General features: G+C 39.0%; 1 protein-coding gene across 1 annotated transcript in view; it reads right to left on the bottom strand.

Moving 5' to 3' along the window:
• Positions 1 to 19,985, bottom strand: part of LOC117943374 — a 91,159-nt gene that overhangs the window by 6,621 nt on the left and 64,553 nt on the right. Inside the window, exons 7-12 of the mRNA XM_034869457.1 lie at positions 18,037 to 18,372; positions 15,072 to 15,347; positions 12,212 to 12,238; positions 5,618 to 5,935; positions 2,496 to 2,831; positions 1,793 to 2,068 (exon numbers count right to left, since the gene is read on the bottom strand). Of these exons, the coding sequence (XP_034725348.1) occupies positions 1,793 to 2,068; positions 2,496 to 2,831; positions 5,618 to 5,935; positions 12,212 to 12,238; positions 15,072 to 15,347; positions 18,037 to 18,372 (1,569 nt within the window). The remainder of the gene's footprint in view (positions 1 to 1,792; positions 2,069 to 2,495; positions 2,832 to 5,617; positions 5,936 to 12,211; positions 12,239 to 15,071; positions 15,348 to 18,036; positions 18,373 to 19,985) is intronic.

Here is a 19,985-nt window from a genome sequence, read left to right as displayed (position 1 = left end):
TTGTAACGTGAAAATATATCTAGTGAGAACATGAAACTCCTGTTTTAATAAGTACACAGTGTGCGGATGAATAAATTGGGAATAATAAACACAACTTAAGTTCTACTTCATCATGGGCGGAGACTCATTCTTCCTTCTGTCTGCTCCATCCATTTCAAACCCTTCTTAGAGTATGCATACATATCACAATATCATCCACCGTTCTCATCAGCAGCAGAATGTCACCATGTCTCAGCCCAAGCAGGAAGTAGAACCCTTTCAAATCATGGATATGAGCCATATTACGCAATGTATTCATCCGCACTCCATGTCTTCATTCAAACAGGAGTTTCATCTTCTAACAGAACAGAAAATACATGATCTCCAGAACATTATAACATCCTGTAACAGTTTAATGAAATAAAATCCAACTGACTTGATGGTCCTCTGGTGTAAATACCATCAGAATGATTAATGACTGAAGATAAAACTTCCTCAAAGACTCTAAACATGAGATATGTATAAATAATCTGTTGTGTTGTCTGCTCATCATGAATGTGTTGATACAAAATTATTTTAGCTTACCTGTTTTACGATGTAAAGTGATGTAGTCCTTGTTTACAAGCCGCCTTAGAACTAGAACACCAGCAACATTAACAACAACAAGAACAGCAAGAACAACTATAAGAACAATCCATCCAGTGGAGAGTCCTGAAATAGAAGACAAAAATTGAATGTTAGACTCAGAATGTTACACAGATCATATCCAGACTGGACATCACAGTCTACACAAAGAGGACAACTGAAGGTTTGAGTGTTCCTGAAGTCTGAAATTCTGCAGATAAAACAGAGGTGGAATGAATGCATAGGCATCATTTACAATAATCAATTCACCAGAATGAGGAAAATGAAGGCAAGGCAAGGCAATTTTATTTGTATAGCACATTTCAGCAACAGGGCAATTCAAAGTGCTTTACACAAAATCAGTTTTATCTTTTATGGGGCCCCTGGCAGCAGATTTTTCGTGCACTTTTCCAACAGTGTACCCCAGGTACACTCATATGTTTACTTTTAAAATTAAAAAAAGTTCAAATTCAGGTCTGAGTCCATGACTACACCAATATTTCTGGGTTTGTCTGTTGTTTTTAACATTGTTGTTTGAAGCTGAGCGCTGACTTTAAATCGTTCCTCTTTTGCTCCCAAAACAACCGCCTCAGTTTTTCCTTCATTTAATTTCAGAAAGTTCTGGCACATCCAGCCGTTAATTTGTTTGATGCACTTAGTAAGTTTTTGTATTGGACTATAGGTCCCTGGCGATAAGGTTATGTAGATTTGTGTGTCGTCCGCATAACTATGGTAACTTATTTTGTTGTTCTCCATAATCTGGGCCAGTGGGAGCATGTAGATGTTAAACAGAAGAGGCCCCAGAATAGAGCCTTGGGGAACTCCGCACGTCATATTTCTATGCTCAGATGTATTTCTATGATCATGTATGATATGATTGACACAAAGTAATCCCTATTCTGTTAGTAGGATTCATACCAGTTTAGTACTTCTAGACCTCTAGACCTCTAGGTCCTGCAGACGGACCGCCATCAGTGGGGATCGGCCAGCAAAGCAACACTGCTAGAAAGCTTCGCTGCCGACCTCGACCTGATTGGAGCTCCAGCGGGACACGGTTTTAGAGCCTTTGTGCTTTTTAACAGACACACAATGCAACGAATATGTCTGTCCAACATGAACAGGGCCCTTACGTAACATCAAGATGTGTTTTCAACTCAGACATTGTTTTAAGGATAAGGAAGAATCTTACCACTGAAATGCACAGGGATCTCATTAGAAACCTGATGGCTGATGGTCTCCTGTGTTGCCACACAGCGATAGCGGTCGGTCTGGATCACAGTAGCTCTGAGAGTGATGTAGAAAAGGTTTCCTATTGGTTCGACCTGGGTCTTCTCAGCAGGAAGTGTGTTTCCAGCACTGTCGCGCCACTCTACTTCAGGTTCTGGATCACCGTGAACCTCACACTGCAGCAGAGACCGGTCCTTTGTTTGATTAAGTATAGTGACATACGGTTTTGGCGCCGCACCTGTGAACACAGTGTGAACAACTCACTAGAGGACAATCAAAGCATTAAAACATTCATATTGGGATGTTTTCATCTATTTTCTTCACTATGTGAATTACAGAGTGAGTTAAAAACGAGAAACAAGAAGAAACAAAATCTAACAAATATATTTATCACTGCAACTCTTTAAAAGTGAGATCAACACACCTAATGAAACCTAATGACTGTTTAACATGTAATTTAAATACATTAGTTCTATGTATTCTGGTATTATAAAGATTAAAATTGTGTCTTTATCAAGAGGCAGAAATGTAAATCTAAATGATCACAAAGAGATTTAGATTAATTAGTTACTGCTTGTGAAATATTAGCCACTTCAAAATAAGTTTTATTATCTTGCAGACATATTTAAATGTTAAAAAAGAGCAGAAATAATAAAAGTACTCACCAACAACAAGCTTAATGTAGAATGTTTGAGGTGTTTGAAGATTTGGAAAATAACAGCTGTAGTCTCCACTGTCAGATACCTTTGTATTTCTGATGATTATGGAGGCGTTGCTGTGTTTCAGTTCATCTTGAAAATGAGAGACTCGACCTTTGAACTCTTCACTCTGACCAACTAGACCGTTGTTGTAATGTTTGCCTGCGTCATACAGGAACACCTTCTTCAGACCTCCATCTTTCTTCCAGTCAAAGAGTTTAGACGTAACGTCCTCCTTAGTCCTGAGAGAGCAGGGTAACACAACATCACTGTCTTCTTCCACTTTGATGACCTTTGACGGCTCTGGAAGATAAAATGAAGTATTAATCAGAATGTTTACTTCGTAGTAATTAATTAAGCAATATTACACAAGAGGTTATAATTTAACGTAAAGCTCCCCGGTACCATAGCAACATCTCTGGAGAACCAGTAATATGACATTACATCAAACCATGGAGTGTTGTTGGAGCCATTCCAACACTTTGTTTTGTTTATATACCACGTTGGTTCTGTTAATTAATCTGCAGTTTAATGTTGGAGCACTGGGTGGAGCACTGCCTTCAGGAAGGTATAAAGGTAATCAGCCTCAGGTACACAGGTGTGTGGAGAAATGGGAACGCATAAAGCTTTCACCGTGTCAGTCCTGTCAGGTGTGTGTGTCACTGATTTGTGTGCAAAGGAAAATGAAAGGAACTAAACCAGAAATGAAATGGACCAATGATTGTGTGACGGTGAGCAGGCCGTCATGAGAATAAATGAGTCACAGCTCCGAATTCAGACAGATTATGGACGTTGATTATTGGCACGCAGAACAAGTCCAGGCCAGTTTTCCCCTGGTCCCCCCTCGTTGGCTAATGTAGAGGTTGATAAAAAAAAAAAAAGCGTAATATTATTATGCAACTATTACCACAAAAATACAAGTAACAATCAAACCATTTTCATTAGAGCTTGGCAGCGATTAAAAGTTTTAAGCGCATTTAATCGCATAATTTCCCTGATTAATCGCAAAATGAAATAATGAATTCAAAAGTAGTGTATATAGTACAATTTTATTTGAAATGTTCTGCCGTATGAACAAAGTGCCGTAACATTTGTTCTGCAAAAACTTACCAGCATTTAGTTTATAAAGTAGCAGTTAAATAAAAAATATTTAGTGTACATCTCAACTTAAACATAATGTATTTATCATGTCCAGAGATGAATTCATCTGGTTGGAACGCGTTGCTAAGCGACTCCTTCTTATATTCACGTCCTTCTTATGTCCACGTCCTTCTTATGTCCACGTTCATCTCTTGTTGCTCTAACTCTGCAGCCCTTGCTGGACTGGGTTTAGAGTGCCCCACAACCTTTCTGCACTTCGCAAGGACACTGTCCAACGCGCTGTAGAGCAGAGACACTGAGGGACACTGTCCAACGCGCTGTAAAGCAGAGACACTGAGGGACACTGTCCAACGCGCTGTTAAGCAGAGACACTGAGACAGAACGCTGGAGACCGTGCGCAAAGCAGGGGACATGATCAGAAGGCAGAAGGCTTGCAGCAGCGATCAGATTTCGCATCTCTTCGTACTATCTTTGCTAACTGCGGGGACTTTATTTGACACGTTCCACTGCTGTGCAACTTCAATAAGCGTCCCACGCATGTCTCAGCATAATGTCTCTCCTCTGTTTTCATTCCACCCAGAGCATTTGAATGCAGCGCCCACTTTTCATCAATATAATGCACTGTAACTCCGAGAGCTAGGGTGCATGTTGTTGCGTGGTCGCTTTTGCAGTCCTCTCCTTTTTATACAACTCGTGTATTCTCCTTGTGATGGTGCGTGTTGAGGAAATCTCCAACCTGCCGTCGTTGTTGCGATTCTCAGACCGATGTCCTCCACCAGACCGAGGTCCTCCACCAGACCGATGTCCACCACCAGACCGATGTCCTCCACCAGACCGATGTCCACCACCACCCTACTGGACCTGCAGTCTGTAGCTATCCACGTCACTATGGCATTTCTGAGCTTCTCTTGCCTTTGTTTATCTCTACCCCCCCCCCCCCCTGCATCTACCGTATAAAGATTAAAATGGGTCTTTATCAAGAGGCAGAAATGTAAATGATCAGATAATAAGTGAGATCAACACACCTAATGAAACCTGGTGAGTGTTTAACAGTGATGTCATTTACATACATCATGTCTTCGTGGTCCTGGTATTATACAGATTTTTCGGTCTCGAGACAAAAATATACATGATCAAAATTCGCCTCAAAAGGGTAAAACACGATCTAAAAGGCTGAATAAAATATTACTGCCTGAAATATTAATTACTTGACAAACAGTTTGTCAAGTAATTACATTACATTACATTTAACCAGTGATTTTCATATTAATTATTCATAATAACATCTCCAATGACTAAAGAGTAACTGACTTCTGTATCTGTCATCTGTGTGTTTCTCCTTAATGGGAGACAACTGGGTTTGTTAGGACTCCACACCATTTCCAAAAGAACAGATGACGTGGAGCCTGACAGAAACAGTTGCCTACAACGGTGTTTATCATAGCAGGTCCCAGGTCGAGACCATAGCAGGTCCCAGGTTGAGACCATAGCCTATCCAAGAGACAAGATGTCCCTTTTCAGCTAAGATAGAATGACCGGTCAAGACACTTGGACACAAGAGGGGCAGATTCAGAAAATACATAAGATCTCCAACTGTCTGCCTGAGGTCCACTGATTGTTATGTTTAAGATTAAACTGTTTTCCTAACAAGGGTTGGTTTTCCTCTGGGGGCACTGCATATAAAGAAGTGTATTACTAATGTATTTACCAGAACTGTGGCCACATTGTAACTCTGTTCATTGTGAAAGCTGTTCTTGTCAATTGATTGTTCTCTGCAGAAAACAATTAAACTCTTCCACCAAATACCAAAACTTTTAATCCAGTTTGCAGCCTGTCTTTATTTTGTATCAACAAGGTCTCTTCTGGCACTCAAATTCTTCCCTTGCTGTAACTTCCACAACAAAAAAGACATAAGTACCTAGACATTAAAAGACATTTTAATATTCTGTTCATTGATCGAACTTTAACTGTTTAATAAAAGTACTCACCAACAACAAGCTCAATGTTGAATGTTTGAGGTGTTTGGAGACGAGGAAAATCACAGCTGTAGTCTCCACTGTCAGATATCTTTGTATTTCTGATGGTTATGGAGGCGTTGCCGTGTTTAAGTTCATCTTGAAAATGAGAGACTCGACCTTTGAACTCTTCACTCTGACCACCTCCACCGTTGTTGTAATGAAAGCCGTTGTTATAAAAGAACACCTCCTTCAGACCTCCATCTTTCTGAGGAGCTTTCCTCCAGTCAAAGAGTTTAAACTCAATGTTCTCCTTGGTGCTGAGAGAGCAGGGTAACACAACATCACGGCCTTGTTCCACGGTCACTTTAACTTTTGTCTCTGGAAGATAAAAACAGGTATTAATCAGTATGTCTACATGTAGAGTAATTAGGTTTAGACAGACTTAAACAGGCTTGTTTTATGGCCTTGTTTTGCTAATTGTACTCTGCAAAACATTTGCACTGCCCTCCAGATAAATACAGTATTTGCACATCTTAGTTTTTTTAGGATATATTTAAATTTTTATCATGAGTTTATAAACTTTTGTATATATTTTTCTAATTCTTACGTTTCACATTGGTCTTAAGCACGCCATGACAAATTAATAACATTCTCTATTTCTCGTATAATGTAATAATGTAGGCCTCCATCTCTCTCTCTCTCTCTCTCTCTCTCTCTCTCTCTCTCTCTCTCTCAAAAATGTGATTGTAAGAACTTTAGAGTTGAGCTGAGTTATAAATGTTACAGACGTGCTTTTCTTTCCTCAGATTCCTACCATGACTTTTCTTCCTGGGCAAAAACTAACAACTATTTTTATAAGGTGACAACTGGTTGAAGTTTGTCTTGTTCCACTGTCCCTGAATGGTGAAACTAATAAAGTGAACACCACTGCACCGCAAATACGTCAGATTGATAAACACCTGAAAAACCTGTTGGATTACAGCTATTATTATCTATCAGATCAGGAAGAATAAACACAAACAGGTATTTCTACTTGGTTAAAAGAAATGAGTCAGAAGCAGAGTATGAGGGCCCTGACAGTACCTAGGTAAGGACTACTAGCCAGTCAGGAGCAGAGAGTATGAGGCCCTGACAGTACCTAGGTAAAGACTACTAGCCAGTCAGAAGCAGAGTATGAGGCCCTGACAGTACCTAGGTAAGGACTACTAGCCAGTCAGGAGCAGAGTATGAGGGTCCTGACAGTACCTAGGTAAGGACTACTAGCCAGTCAGAAGCAGAGTATGAGGGCCCTGACAGTACCTAGGTAAGGACTACTAGCCAGTCAGAAGCAGAGCAACCGCTTTGCCCTAATGATTAGCGTGATGTTTAAAGGAAATACGGAGGAATTAAGATTACGGTAACTGTCCACTGACGAGATGGATCGATGGCTTCAGGCAGACGTTGCTTCTCTTCTCTTGCTGTCTATAGTTTAAAAAAATGTTATTAATATTTTATCAATTAAACTCTTTCAGAGCCTGAAGTGAGATCAACACACCTAATGAAACCTGATGAGTGTTTAACAGTGATGTCATTTACATACATCAGGTCCTCGTGGTCCTGGTATTATACAGATTAAATGTTTCGGTATTAAGAGACAGAAATATCCATGATCACAATGAGCCCTAAGAGAACAGGCTACACAACATTACTTAGTGCTGATCAAGTATTATCAACTTTAAAAACAAAGAAACTGTTTCATCTTGCAGACATATTTAAATGTTTAAAAATGAGCAAACATAATAAAAATACTCACCAACAACAAGCTTAATGTAGAAAGTTTGACGTGGCTGAAGACGAGGAAAATAACAGCTGTATTCTCCACTGTCAGATATCGTTGTATTTCTGATGGTTATGGAGGCGTCGCCGTGTTTAAGTTCATCTGGGAAATGAGAGACTCGACCTTTGAACTCGTCACTCTGACCTCTGTTATCGATGCCTTTGTCATACAGGAACACTTCCTTCTGACCTTCATCTTTCTGAGGAGCTTTCCTCCAGACAAACACTTTCAACTCGATGTCCTCCTCGGTGCTGAGAGAGCAGGGTAACACAACATCAGCCCCTCTGTCCACGTTGATGACTGCTGGCCCTGGAAAATAAAATCATGTAGGTTTAGTTTACACGCATAAAAATAACTATATTTAAAATGAAATTTTACAGACTTGTGTTCAGTAATTTCACATAAAACCCTGTCATGTTTCCAGTGTCTTGAATGTGTTTGAGTTTATCTGCATGGAGTACATTAACATTAAGTACCTTTTACTTTACTTTTACTCAAGTAACATTTTCAATGCAGGACTGACACAGTGTGGTATGAGTACTTTTACTAAAGTATCTGAACACTGGTATGTTGTATGGATCAAATGATTCTGACGTTGTCTGGGACGTCCTTCTGATGAAAAACATTTCCTCATTTAGAGTTGTGATAAAGAGTTTTTAAGGAAGTGGAATCACGTGAAAAAAGACATAAATCTTCTCTCCTCACATTCATAACTCTCCTGTAGATACAAACATACATAACAGGAAAATTTTAACTTAATACTTAGTACAAAATGGAGGTAGTTCTACTTCTCTTCTCCTGCCACTTTCTACCTCTACTCCCTACATCTCAGAGAGAAATATTCTCCTTTTTACTCCTCTACGTTAATATGACAGCTTTAGTTACTTGTTTATTTGTACTTTAAGATTCTTGCGGACGAAACACATGTAGTTTATAAAATCTGATGATTTATAATTTATCAATCTAGCCGACAATATAACGGCCTACAAGTCCAGCTGAAATGGTTAGACCATTAAACTAAAAAGCGAGTTTTAGTTTTTATACTTTAAGTAGTATTTTAAGTAAATGATAAAATACTAAAAGTAGTGTTTCCAGCCTCTCAAATGTAAAGATTTGCATTCATTGCCAATTGGAACTTTTGCTTTAAGTAGGTCTACCTTTTCTTTTACACTCATGACTCCATGGTGACGGTGGCAGAGAGGAGGACACTGGACAAACTGCTGGACATTAGTGACAATGCCAGACACCCCCCCCCCCCCCTTTGTCTTTATTTGACTAATGTTGCTTTTGTTCTTATTATTATTATTACTGTTATTTAGTTTCCTTTATACTGCCTTTTTTAAATACCTTTTCTTGCTAAAACTGCTAGTGGAATTTTTAATTTCCTCGCGGAAGTCATCCCAAAAGGATTAATAAACAGAAGTCTAAGTCCGTCAGTCGTCTTTATATATTACAAAGTTAGTCCTTCTTACCGTTTTCATCACAAAGAGTTTTCCCGGTCAAACACAGAAGACACAAACACAGCAGATCCACTAGATGATTCATATTTGTCGATTAATTACAGGAACAAAGACGGAGCTCTTCTTTTAAATAATGGCGAACAGGTGTTCAGGTTCTTACCTTCGGTTTCAGCCTCCAACCCTCTTCGGAGCTCTCGGGGGGCTCTGGCGCCATCTTGTGTCCTCTTACTGGAGTTACACAAGTCTTACACCATCATCTGTCCTGTCTCTTGCAAGTAGATGATTCAAAACTGAATTTCCAGAGACTGTTTTTGGAAGTTGGTCTGATTTAAGGTCATTGTATTGGACTCCTTTATGTTCCTGTTCATTCATTTATTCTGCGTTATTAATAGGCCTAATATATTATAGAGCCTATCCAGGACAGACTCACTTCTATGTAAACACGTCTCGGGGTCCCTGTATTGTATTACTGAATTAATTTTACTTCAAAAAGGGTCATCATTGTATGAGATAAAAACATTTAAAACATTTAAATTAAGATAATAAACCCTGTAACATGTTTTTATCTCATACAATACATATTGCATACAAGAAAAGGCTTTCTGCTCTTTCTCTATATAAATACTGTAAAGATCTTTCTTGTTTCCGAAAAAACGTTCATTGTGTCATTGTTAACATTACATTAGCTTTGGGTTTTTACTGACTTGAAATGAAAATGAAAACCAGAGAAGACATTAGAACATGTAGAATTTTAATAAGGAAATATTAAGCATTTATTCCATGATCCAAAATCAACAATCCACACAGCTTTTTACACTCAGGCTCTCATTTCAATCAGTACAGAAGGTCTGGTCTCAGGTCAGCTGTTTTGTAGAGATTTGTTAAATCAAACAATGAAATCTCAACACTGAACAATTATCACTTCAGGTTGTGTATAGATTTGTAAAGATGAACACCACCACAACCACGTCAGACGGTGCTTGTATAGCCGTGTTAATCTGAACAATAAAACCACAACACACAGGCTTCATTACTGAGCCTAATGTTAGTCCAGGCTTTGGATAGATTTGTAAAGATGAACAATAAAACCAGAACAAAAACATTTATCAACTGATTGAACCAGAACTGATTATATGAGCCATTGATTTTTAAAAGATTAGATCAAGTAATGATAGAAAAAGAAGTAATCCCCCCTCTGCCTTATAACCCTAGCGGCCTCCGCATCTTTAGAGCAACCTCCGCACCCTTATAGCGACCTCGGCACCCTTATAGTGACCTCAGCATCCCTATAGTGACCTCCGCATCCTTACAGCGACATCCGCTTCCTTAGAGCGACCTCCGCATCCTTAGAGCGACCTCTGCATCCTTATCAATTCTTTGTACAATAAGGTCCTCCTCTAGTTATGGAAGAACCATTTCCTTCTTCTTTTCACATCCAACATCCAGCTATCATCCATGTTGATATACAGAATTATAGCGGTGTGTTTAAAAAAGTGAATAATGCTCAAAATCCTTAGAATAGCTTTTAATTTCATAATATCAAAGCATTGGGAACACTGAACATTCAATAACAAATCAAAACATGAGCAGAAGTGATGAAGATTGTGTTATAACTTTACAGAAAGGGAAGAAAAATGAATATTAGGCTGTTCAAAAATAGCAGAATTTACATTTTCACATTTATAAACTCAAACATTTACAGTATAAACTGAAAAAATGTCTCAAAGGTTTTTGCTTCACGTTGATTCATCGCACTAATATTTAGCTGCATAACCATATTTCTGACATTTTATTCAAGGCTTTGAATAGTATAATTTTAATAAATTTACATTCAAATGATAAAAGGCACTATATTATAAATAGTGCAAGTACACAGTAAAGTGTTCAGTAAAGAGGCTTTTTTCTAAATACTTGTATCTTTGGTGTATCTGCGTTTAAAAGACAGTGATAGAGACAGTCAGGAGAGACCAGAGAAGACCTGCAGGAAGGGCCCTGTGGAGGACTCAAACCAAAGCCACCGCGGTGAGGACTCAGCCTAAAGTCCCGGCTCTACCCGCTGAGCCACCAGGGCGCCGCTTCATTCACTGAGTTAGATAAAAAGATCAATTCCACATCTCAGCCTTTACTATTCTTCTACACACACAGCCAAGAAATGATCGTCTAAAGAGCAAACAGCTGGAATAAAACACTATAAAATAACTAAAACATTACATGAAGTGACATTTTAACACAATATATGTCACACTTCACACATCACAGCTAACTTTACAATTTGGTGTGAATATAAAATAAAGACTTCTAAGAGCATCATCATGTTGAGCTGGTCCTCTCTGCTCTACACACCTCTGGATCAGGAATACTGGACCAGTCTTACCAACAGGTCCACCATCAACTAGAACTGAAGACCACATCAACCAGCCTAACTGGGATAGAACACAGCAGAAAAGAACTGGAAACTAAATCAATGTTTCCAGCAACACAGACGTTATCAAAGCCTCATGTCATCATTAGTGAACGTTCATTTGGCTCTGGAGCTGAACCTGCTGGAAAAACACAAAATCACAAAAACAAGATTTAATATATGTAATGAAACCTTTAGGTTCATATTCAGGCTGCACAATCACAGTTTCTCACACATGGCTGTAGAACTAGAGGCCAGAGTTAAAACATTAAAACTAATAAGCATAAGAGTAAAATTAACTAAACCAAAATGCAGATTTATCTCTCAGCAACACACTCAGATTTAATCTACTGCAGACTGCTGATATGTCATTAAGAAATGAGAAAAGTTTCCATGATGTTAGTTGAGATGCAGCAGCTAGATAACGAGGTGGAGACGAGGCTCCACTCGTTAAATGAGAGGACATCTGTAGGAGCCACATTATGTTTATGTTCTCATTTATTGATTGTGTTATGCGCCAATATTGTAGGTGGTGGGCGTTTTCATGACGGTAGAGCGGAAGTGATATATTTGTTGCCTCACCTGGGTTCAGTCGTTAAACGAGAGGACATCTTTAACGGTTTAATCAAAGTACTCCCCAACAACAACAAGATGAACGTTGAACGCTTTAAGTTTCTGATCTAGATGAATACAGGCGTATTCTCCACTGTCAGCCATCGTCAGCTTTTTGATGATTATGGAGGCGTTGCCTTGTTTCAGTTCTTCTGGAAAATGTTCAACTCGACCTTGGAACTGTTCGTCTTGACCTTTGACCTCTTCACTCTGACCTTGATACAGGAACACGTTCTTCAGCCCTTCCCCTGGCTCGGGAAGTTTCTTCCAGGTAAACACTTTTAACGTAAGGTCCACCTTGGGCCTGAGGTGGCAGGGTAAAGTAACATCACGGCCTTCATCCACTGTGATGACTTTTGGCCCTGGAAGATAAAAACATGTTTTAATCAATATGTTTACATGCAGAGTCATCTGTTTAATTATTAAAGGCAGAAAAATAATTATAAGCAGAATGAGAATAAGCATGAGATACATGAGATATGTATAAATTATCTGTTGTGATGTCTGCTCATCATGAATATGTTGATACCATTCATTATTTTAACTTACCTTTATTACGACGTAATATGATGTAGACCTTGTGTATAAGCACACTTAGAGCTAGAACACCACCACCAACAAGAGTAAGACCAACCAGACAATTAGTCCATCTAGTGGAGAGTCCTGGAACAGAAGACAAAAAGATAATATTAGACTCAGAATATAACACAGATCATATCCAGCAGACTGGACTTCACAGTTTAACATTAAATAACTGCAAAAGACGCTAAATATAGAGAGCTTTCTGCTGCTCTGCCCTACGTCTTCCTCCTCACATTCATCACCTGGACTCTTTATCAGTTCAAATCCCAACTTAAAACAGGTCTGCTTAGAGACCCGTACCCTACAGAACTTCCACCAGGACCACTTTATTTTACTGATTTACTGAGTCAAAAGTTTCAAGTTATAACCTGATACTTTATGTTATAAAATGAAACTTTACACATTGTAACGTGAAAATATATCTAGTGAGAACATGAAACTCCTGTTTTAATAAGTACACAGTGTGCGGATGAATAAATTGTGAATCATAAACACAACTTAAGTTCTACTTCATCATGGGCGGAGACTCATTCTTCCTTCTGTCTGCTCCATCCATTTCAAACCCTTCTTAGAGTATGCATACATATCACAATATCATCCACCGTTCTCATCAGCAGCAGCAGCGTGTTTGAATGAAGTGTTCTTCATTCAAACACGAGTTTCATCTTCTAACAGAACAGAAAATAAAATGATCTCCAGAACATTATAACACCCTGTAACAGTTTTATTAAATAAATCCAACTGACTTGATGGTCCTCTGGTGTAAATACCATCAGAATGATTAATGACTGAAGATAAAACTACTTCAAAACATGAGATTCGTATGAATAATCTGTTGTTTTGTCTGCTCATCATGAATATGTTGATGCAATTCATTATTTTAACTTACCTTTTTTACGATGTAAGGTGATGTAGTCCTTGTTTACAACCCCCCTTAGAACTAGAACACCAGCAACATTAACAATAAGAAGAACAGCAAGAAAAACTATAAGAACAATCCATCCAGTGGAGAGCCCTGAAATAGAAGACCAAAAGTGGATGTTGGACTCAGAATGTAACAAATCATATCCAGTTTGGACATCACAGTCTACAAAAAGAGGACAACTGAAGGTTTGAATGGTCCTTAAATCTGAAATCTAAATTTCTGCAGATAAAAACAGAGGTGGAATGAAGGAATATTTACAATAATCAAAACTGGCCAGTGCCACCCCCTAAAAACCCATAAAACTAAAAATTCACCAGATTGCGGAAAATGAAGTGTGTGATATGCTCAAAAATGTACTGCACAAGATCAACATACCACACTTTTTCATCACAACCACAACTCGGTGATTACAACATCTGGAATCTGTCGCTGCAACATCACATCTGTTCTCTCTCGTAGCACACAACGGCGAACCTGCTTGCATCGACATCTGCAACACTTCTTGCGATACATGTGGTGCAAAACTAATTTGTACCTGTGGACTTAGTCTGTGGAGCTCTGAACCAACAGGACGGGGGGGGCAGGGGGGGTAACAGAAGTTACTGAATGCAACTAACTGCAGTTGGTAGATGGAGCAGCTTGACCTGGACCAGGACCTGGACCAGACGTGTGACCCATGGCCAGAATATCATAGTTCATAAAAATGCAGCGCAGTGATGATACAGACGTTTCATACACACAACGTGTGTGTCCGCCGTTCGACCCGTGCTGGACCCGTTAATGATGACCCATAATGATCAGCCGTCTCTCTGTGAGTCCATCACAGTCCCTCTCGCAGTTATAAATAGCCTACTTGACGATAAAATTTGTTTTGGCTAAAATCAACAAATAATGAGAGGGTTAGGGGGTTATTCACCATCATTTTGATCAAAATGATCGTGATTATCATTTTGGCCATAATCGTGCAGCCCTACTTGCTTTGATGATGTTGTGAACTACACCTGCTTGGGCAGCAACAGTAATTTCTGCAGAATGAGTGTTCCTTAAAAGGAGAATTACCGCCAATATTTATGTTAATCTTAATTGCTAAAGATATGCGAGTACTTTCTATTGAACCCCCCCCCCCCAACCTGAATCAGAGCAGCAACACTGAGTAGCTGCAGCTACGTGTACAAGCTTCCACTGAGATAAAACAGCAGGTAACGGGGCAGGTTTTAGAGCCTTTGTGTCTCTTAACAGACAGAGGGCAGGTTTTAGAGCTTTTGTGTCTCGTAACAGACACACAATGCAATTAACATGTCTGTACAACATGAACAGGGTCCTTACGTAACATCAAGATTTGTTTTCAACTCAGACATTGTTTTAATTCACCTTCCCCGTCTCGATCTTGCTGGTGGCAGCTTGCTTGCTTGCCTGGTTAAAATCAACAGGTTTTTGTCTATATTGTTGTGTAAAAACTTTTTAGACTGAGCTTTTTTGATTGATCATGTTGTAGTGACAGTACTGCTATTGCTGTTGTAATGCAGTATACGTTGGAAGGTAAAATTTATGTTTTTTTTCAGATTGTCCTCTTGAAAATGGCCCACTCACTTTTGTAGTAGCCCCCCAAAATACTGTCTCTGCCACTGCTTAACACACACATTTTTTTAATTATTCACAGATAAAATCAGAATGAGAAAGAATCTTACCTCTGATAGACACAAAGATCTCATTAGAAACCTGATGGCTGATTGTCTCCTGTGTTGCCACACAGCGATAGCGGTCGGTCTGGATCACAGTAGTTCTGAGAGTGATGTAGAAAAGGTTTCCTATTGGTTCCACCTGGGTCTTCTCAGCAGGAAGTGTGTTTCCAGCACTGTCCCGCCACTCTACTTCAGGTTCTGGATCACCGTGAACCTCACACTGCAGCAGAGACCGGTCCTTTGTTTCCTCAAGTATAGTGACAAATGGTTTTGGCGCCGCACCTGTGAACACAGTATGAACAACTCAATAGAGGACGATCAAAGCATCAGAACATTCAAATTGAGATGTTCTCATCTATTTTCTTCACTATGGGAATTACAGAGTGAGAAAAAAACAAGAAACAAGAAGAAACCAAATCTAACAAACACACAAGTCTTACCGTGGAAACATTGTGAGTCTGTAGCCAATCAAATTACCTGCTTGACCATATACAGTGGTGTGAAAAAGTGTTTGCCCCCTTCCTCATTTCCTGTTCCTTTGCATGTTTGTCACACTTAAGTGTTTCGGAACATCAAACCAATTTAAACAATAGTCAAGGACAACACAAGTAAACACAAAATGCAATTTGTAAATGAAGGTGGTTATTATTAAAAGGTGTAAAAAAATCCAAACCATCATGGCCCTGTGTGAAAAAGTGATTGCCCCCTAAACATAATAACTGGTTGGGCCCCCCTTAGCAGCAACAGCTGCAACCAAGCGTTTGCGATAACGTGCAATGAGGCTTTTACAGCGTCCTGGAGGAATTTTGGCCCACTCATCTTTGCAGAATTGTCCTAATTCAGTTACATTAGAGGGTTTTTGAGCATGAACGGCCTTTTTAAGGTCATACCACAACATCTCAATAGGATTCAGGTCAGGACTTTGGCTAGGCCACTCCAAAGTTTCATTTTGTTTTTCTACAGCCATTCGGTGGTGGACTTGCTGGTGTGTTAAGGATCATTGTCCTGCTTCAGAACCCAAGTTCGTTTCAGCTTGAGTACACGAACAGATGGTCGGACATTCTCCTTTAGGATCTCTTGGTAGACAGCAGAATTCATAGTTCCTTTTATCACGGCAAGTCTTCTAGGTCCTGAAGCAGCAAAACAGACCCAGACCATCACACTACCACCACCATATTTTACTGTTGGTATAATGTTATTTTTATGAAATGCAGTGTTCCTTCTAGGCCAGATATACTTGGACACACACCTTCCAAAGAGTTCCACTTTTGTCTCATCGGTCCACAGAATGTTGTCCCAAAAGTCTTGGGGATCATCAAGATGTGTTGTGGAGAAATTGAGACGAGTTTTGATGTTCTTTTTGCTCAGCAGTGGTTTTCTCCTTGGAACTCTGCCATGCAGGCCATTTTTGCCCAGTCTTTTCCTGATGGTGGAGGCATGAACGCTGACCTTAACTGAGGCAAGTAAGGCCTGCAGTTCTTGGGACGTTGATGTGGGGTCTTTTGTGACCTCTTGGATGAGTCGTTGCTGCGCTCTTGGGGTAATTTTGGGCGGCCAGCCACTCCTGGGAAGGTTCACCACTGTTCCATGTCTTCACCATTTGTTGATAATGGCTCTCACTGTGGTTCGCTGGATTCCCAAAGCTTTGGAAATGGCTTTATAACCCTTTCCAGACTGATAGATCTCAATTACTTTCTTTCTCAATTGTTCCTGAATTTCTTTGGGTCTCGGCATGATGTGTAGCTTTTAAGGATCTTCTGGTGGACCTTACTGTGTCAAGCAGCTCCTATTTAAGTGATGCCTTGATTGTGAACAGGTGTGGCAATAATCAGGCCTGGGTGTGGCTAGAGAAATTGAACTCAGATGTGGACAACCAGAGTTATAGTATGTTTTAACAAGGGGGGCAATCAGTTTTTCACACAGGGCCATGATGGTTAGGATTTTTTTTCACCTTTAATAATAAACACCTTCATTTACAAATTGCATTTTGTGTTTACTTGTGTTGTCCTTGACTATTGTTTAAATTGGTTTGATGTTCCGAAACACTTAAGTGTGACAAACATGCAAAGGAAAAGGAAATGAGGAAGGGGGCAAACAGTTTTTCACACCCCTGTATGGATGTTTATGTAGTCGATCTCCGTGGTAACGGGATGCCAACAGAACAGAGAAACTTTATTTATTTTTTATAAAGGCAAGATTCAAGATAACATGTAAATCTTTATTTTAATCTTTGTTTAAATATTTAGAAGAACTTTTTATAGTATAAAAATTTAACAAATCACAAAGAGATTTATTAACATAATTTGGTAACTTTTAAAAGGTCTGAGAGAGCTTTAGAGTCCTCTGCTAGAGATGCTCTGTATTACATTTTCTAAAATACCTCTGAGCCACTTCTGTCAATCATCCTGAAACTTGGTACAGACATTATAAACAAGTTAAAGGAAAGATCCTTTTAAATTCAGCCTATTATGACTGGTTTATTGTACTATGAAATAAATGAATAAAAAAGAAATCTTTGATATTATCTGTTAAATATATTTATCAAAGCAACTCTTTAAAAGTTAGATCAACACACCTAATGAAACCTAATGACTGTTTAACAGTGATGTCATTTAAATACATCAGCTCCTTGGTATTCTGCTATTATAAAGATTAAAATGGGTCTTTATCAAGAGGCAGAAATGTAAATGATCAGATAATAAGTGAGATCAACACACCTAATGAAACCTGGTGAGTATTTAACAGTGATGTCATTTACAAACATCAGGTCCTTGTGGTCCTGGTATTATACAGATGTTTTGGTGTCGAGACAAAAATATACATGATCAAATTTAACTTCAAGAGGGTAAAACACGACCTAAGAAGCTGAACAAAATAATAATGCCTCTGAAATATTAATCACTTGAATTTTAAAGAATTTTGAATATCCTGTTCATTGATCAAACTTTAAATGTTTAATAAAAGTACTCACCAACAACAAGCTTAATGTAGAATGTTTGAGGTGTTTGAAGATTTGGAAAATCACAGCTGTAGACTCCACTGTCAGATACCTTTGTATTTCTAATGGTTATGGAGGCGTCGCCGTGTTTCAGTTCATCTTGGAAATGAGAGACTCGACCTTTGAACTCTTCACTCTGACCAACTAGACCGTTGTTGTAATGTTTGCCTGCGTCATACAGGAACACCTCCTTCAGACCTCCATCTTTCTTCCAGTCAAAGAGTTTAGACGTAACGTCCTCCTTGGTGCTGAGAGAGCAGGGTAACACAACATCACTGTCTTCTTCTACTTTGATGACCTTTGACGGCTCTGGAAGATAAAATGAAGTATTCATCAGAATGTTTACTTCGCAGTAATTAATTAACGGTTTGAGAGTATAGGTCCCGGCCATGGGACGTTTTACGGAAGTGCTGACTTCCCTCATAAATTGTAAGCATTGAACCGTCATAAACACGCTCATGCCATACTTCATTTAAAAGCTTAAAGTGTTGTGATTCCATCGAGCCCACACACAAAGCAATAAGGTGACTTACAGCGGTTATAATCATGTTCTAAAGTAAAGAAAGACATTGAGTCTAATTGAGTGTGTTTTCCTACCTGTCTCCTCGTGTCTTTAATCACAGCGGTGAAAAATTGGCAAAAACGTTTTCCTACATCGCCAACACCCCAGGTATTAGAATATCCAAGCCTTGTAATCCATAATTATCTTGTCCCTCACAATCTTGTAGCTTCTGACCAAGTTTCGACGTAGAGAAATCTAGATCAGTGTATCATTTCTACATTTAATCGCTTGTAACATTTTCCCTGTGCGTGCTACAACGCCAGTAGACATACCAATAGACTCTGTGGCGTCTGCAGATTCCAATAGCATTAGCCTATCAAGAGATACACTCAAGCTAAGCCAATAATATGCCACAGTCCCCATTGGGCCACGTGGTTTAAGAGTGACAGTAAATCCCACCAATTAGAAGAAGAAGTCATAAAACTGGCCTCCCTGTGTAGCCAATAAGAAGATGAGTTGAATGGTACCAGACATGGCCAGAAAAACCTAACTCTGTGATGGCTCCAGCTGTCTCAAAGCAAAAATATGGCCTTCTTATGGCATTTCACCATTTCATCAAATTATGATTACTTATTCCTATAAATCTATGCATGCACTTCTTTAAAAGGTATATGTGTGAGTGATGTGGATGTGTTTTTGTATTTCAGTAGTATTGTATTTTGCACTTTTTGGGTATTTTAAAAAGAAGAAATAAGACAAACGCACAGACATATCTGTAGAAATACATTCATATAAAATCCATTTTATAAGTAATTTTTTTCTGGATTTTTTCTGTTCTAAGTTGAGACATGTGGCTAGGGTACTATTTTAGTATATAGCCCATGTAATATGCTTACAGTAGTGCTTTTTATTAATATTTCAGATGATTTACTTGGACGGAAATCTAAATTCTCTGTTCTAACCTGTTTAGCTCTGTGTCAGTAAGGCCTAGTGTCACACTTCCACTAGAAACAACAAGTTGAGAGTGTTAACTTCCCAATGAACTCAGGGTCATCCCAGAGGGCCAAAGCATGTGGAAACTGCAGCACTTTTTGGGGGGTAAAAATTTAGGCGAGAAAAGCATGTATTTTCAAGTATATCTGAAGAGGTTTTAAACTGATAAGAAATAAAAAAGAAAAAAAGAAAAGATCGTGAGCAACAAAAACTCAAATAATATTGTTCATGTTCAAAAGATGTGGGACGAAGTTGAGAACTTTCTAGCCCTATCCCCTCCTAATTTATCTGCCAATCTTCAGACAGATATGACTCTGACTCTAATATATTTAGGCAAGAAAATCATATATCTTCTTACCTACAAAGCTCTTCATGGTCAGGCACCATCTTATCTTAAAGAGCTCATAGTACCTTACAATCCTGCGAG

This window comes from Etheostoma cragini, chromosome 4, assembly GCF_013103735.1.
Source record: "Etheostoma cragini isolate CJK2018 chromosome 4, CSU_Ecrag_1.0, whole genome shotgun sequence".
Lineage (NCBI taxonomy): Eukaryota > Metazoa > Chordata > Actinopteri > Perciformes > Percidae > Etheostoma > Etheostoma cragini.
Note: the sequence above shows the minus strand (reverse complement) of the source record. Positions and strands in the feature narration are given on the sequence as shown.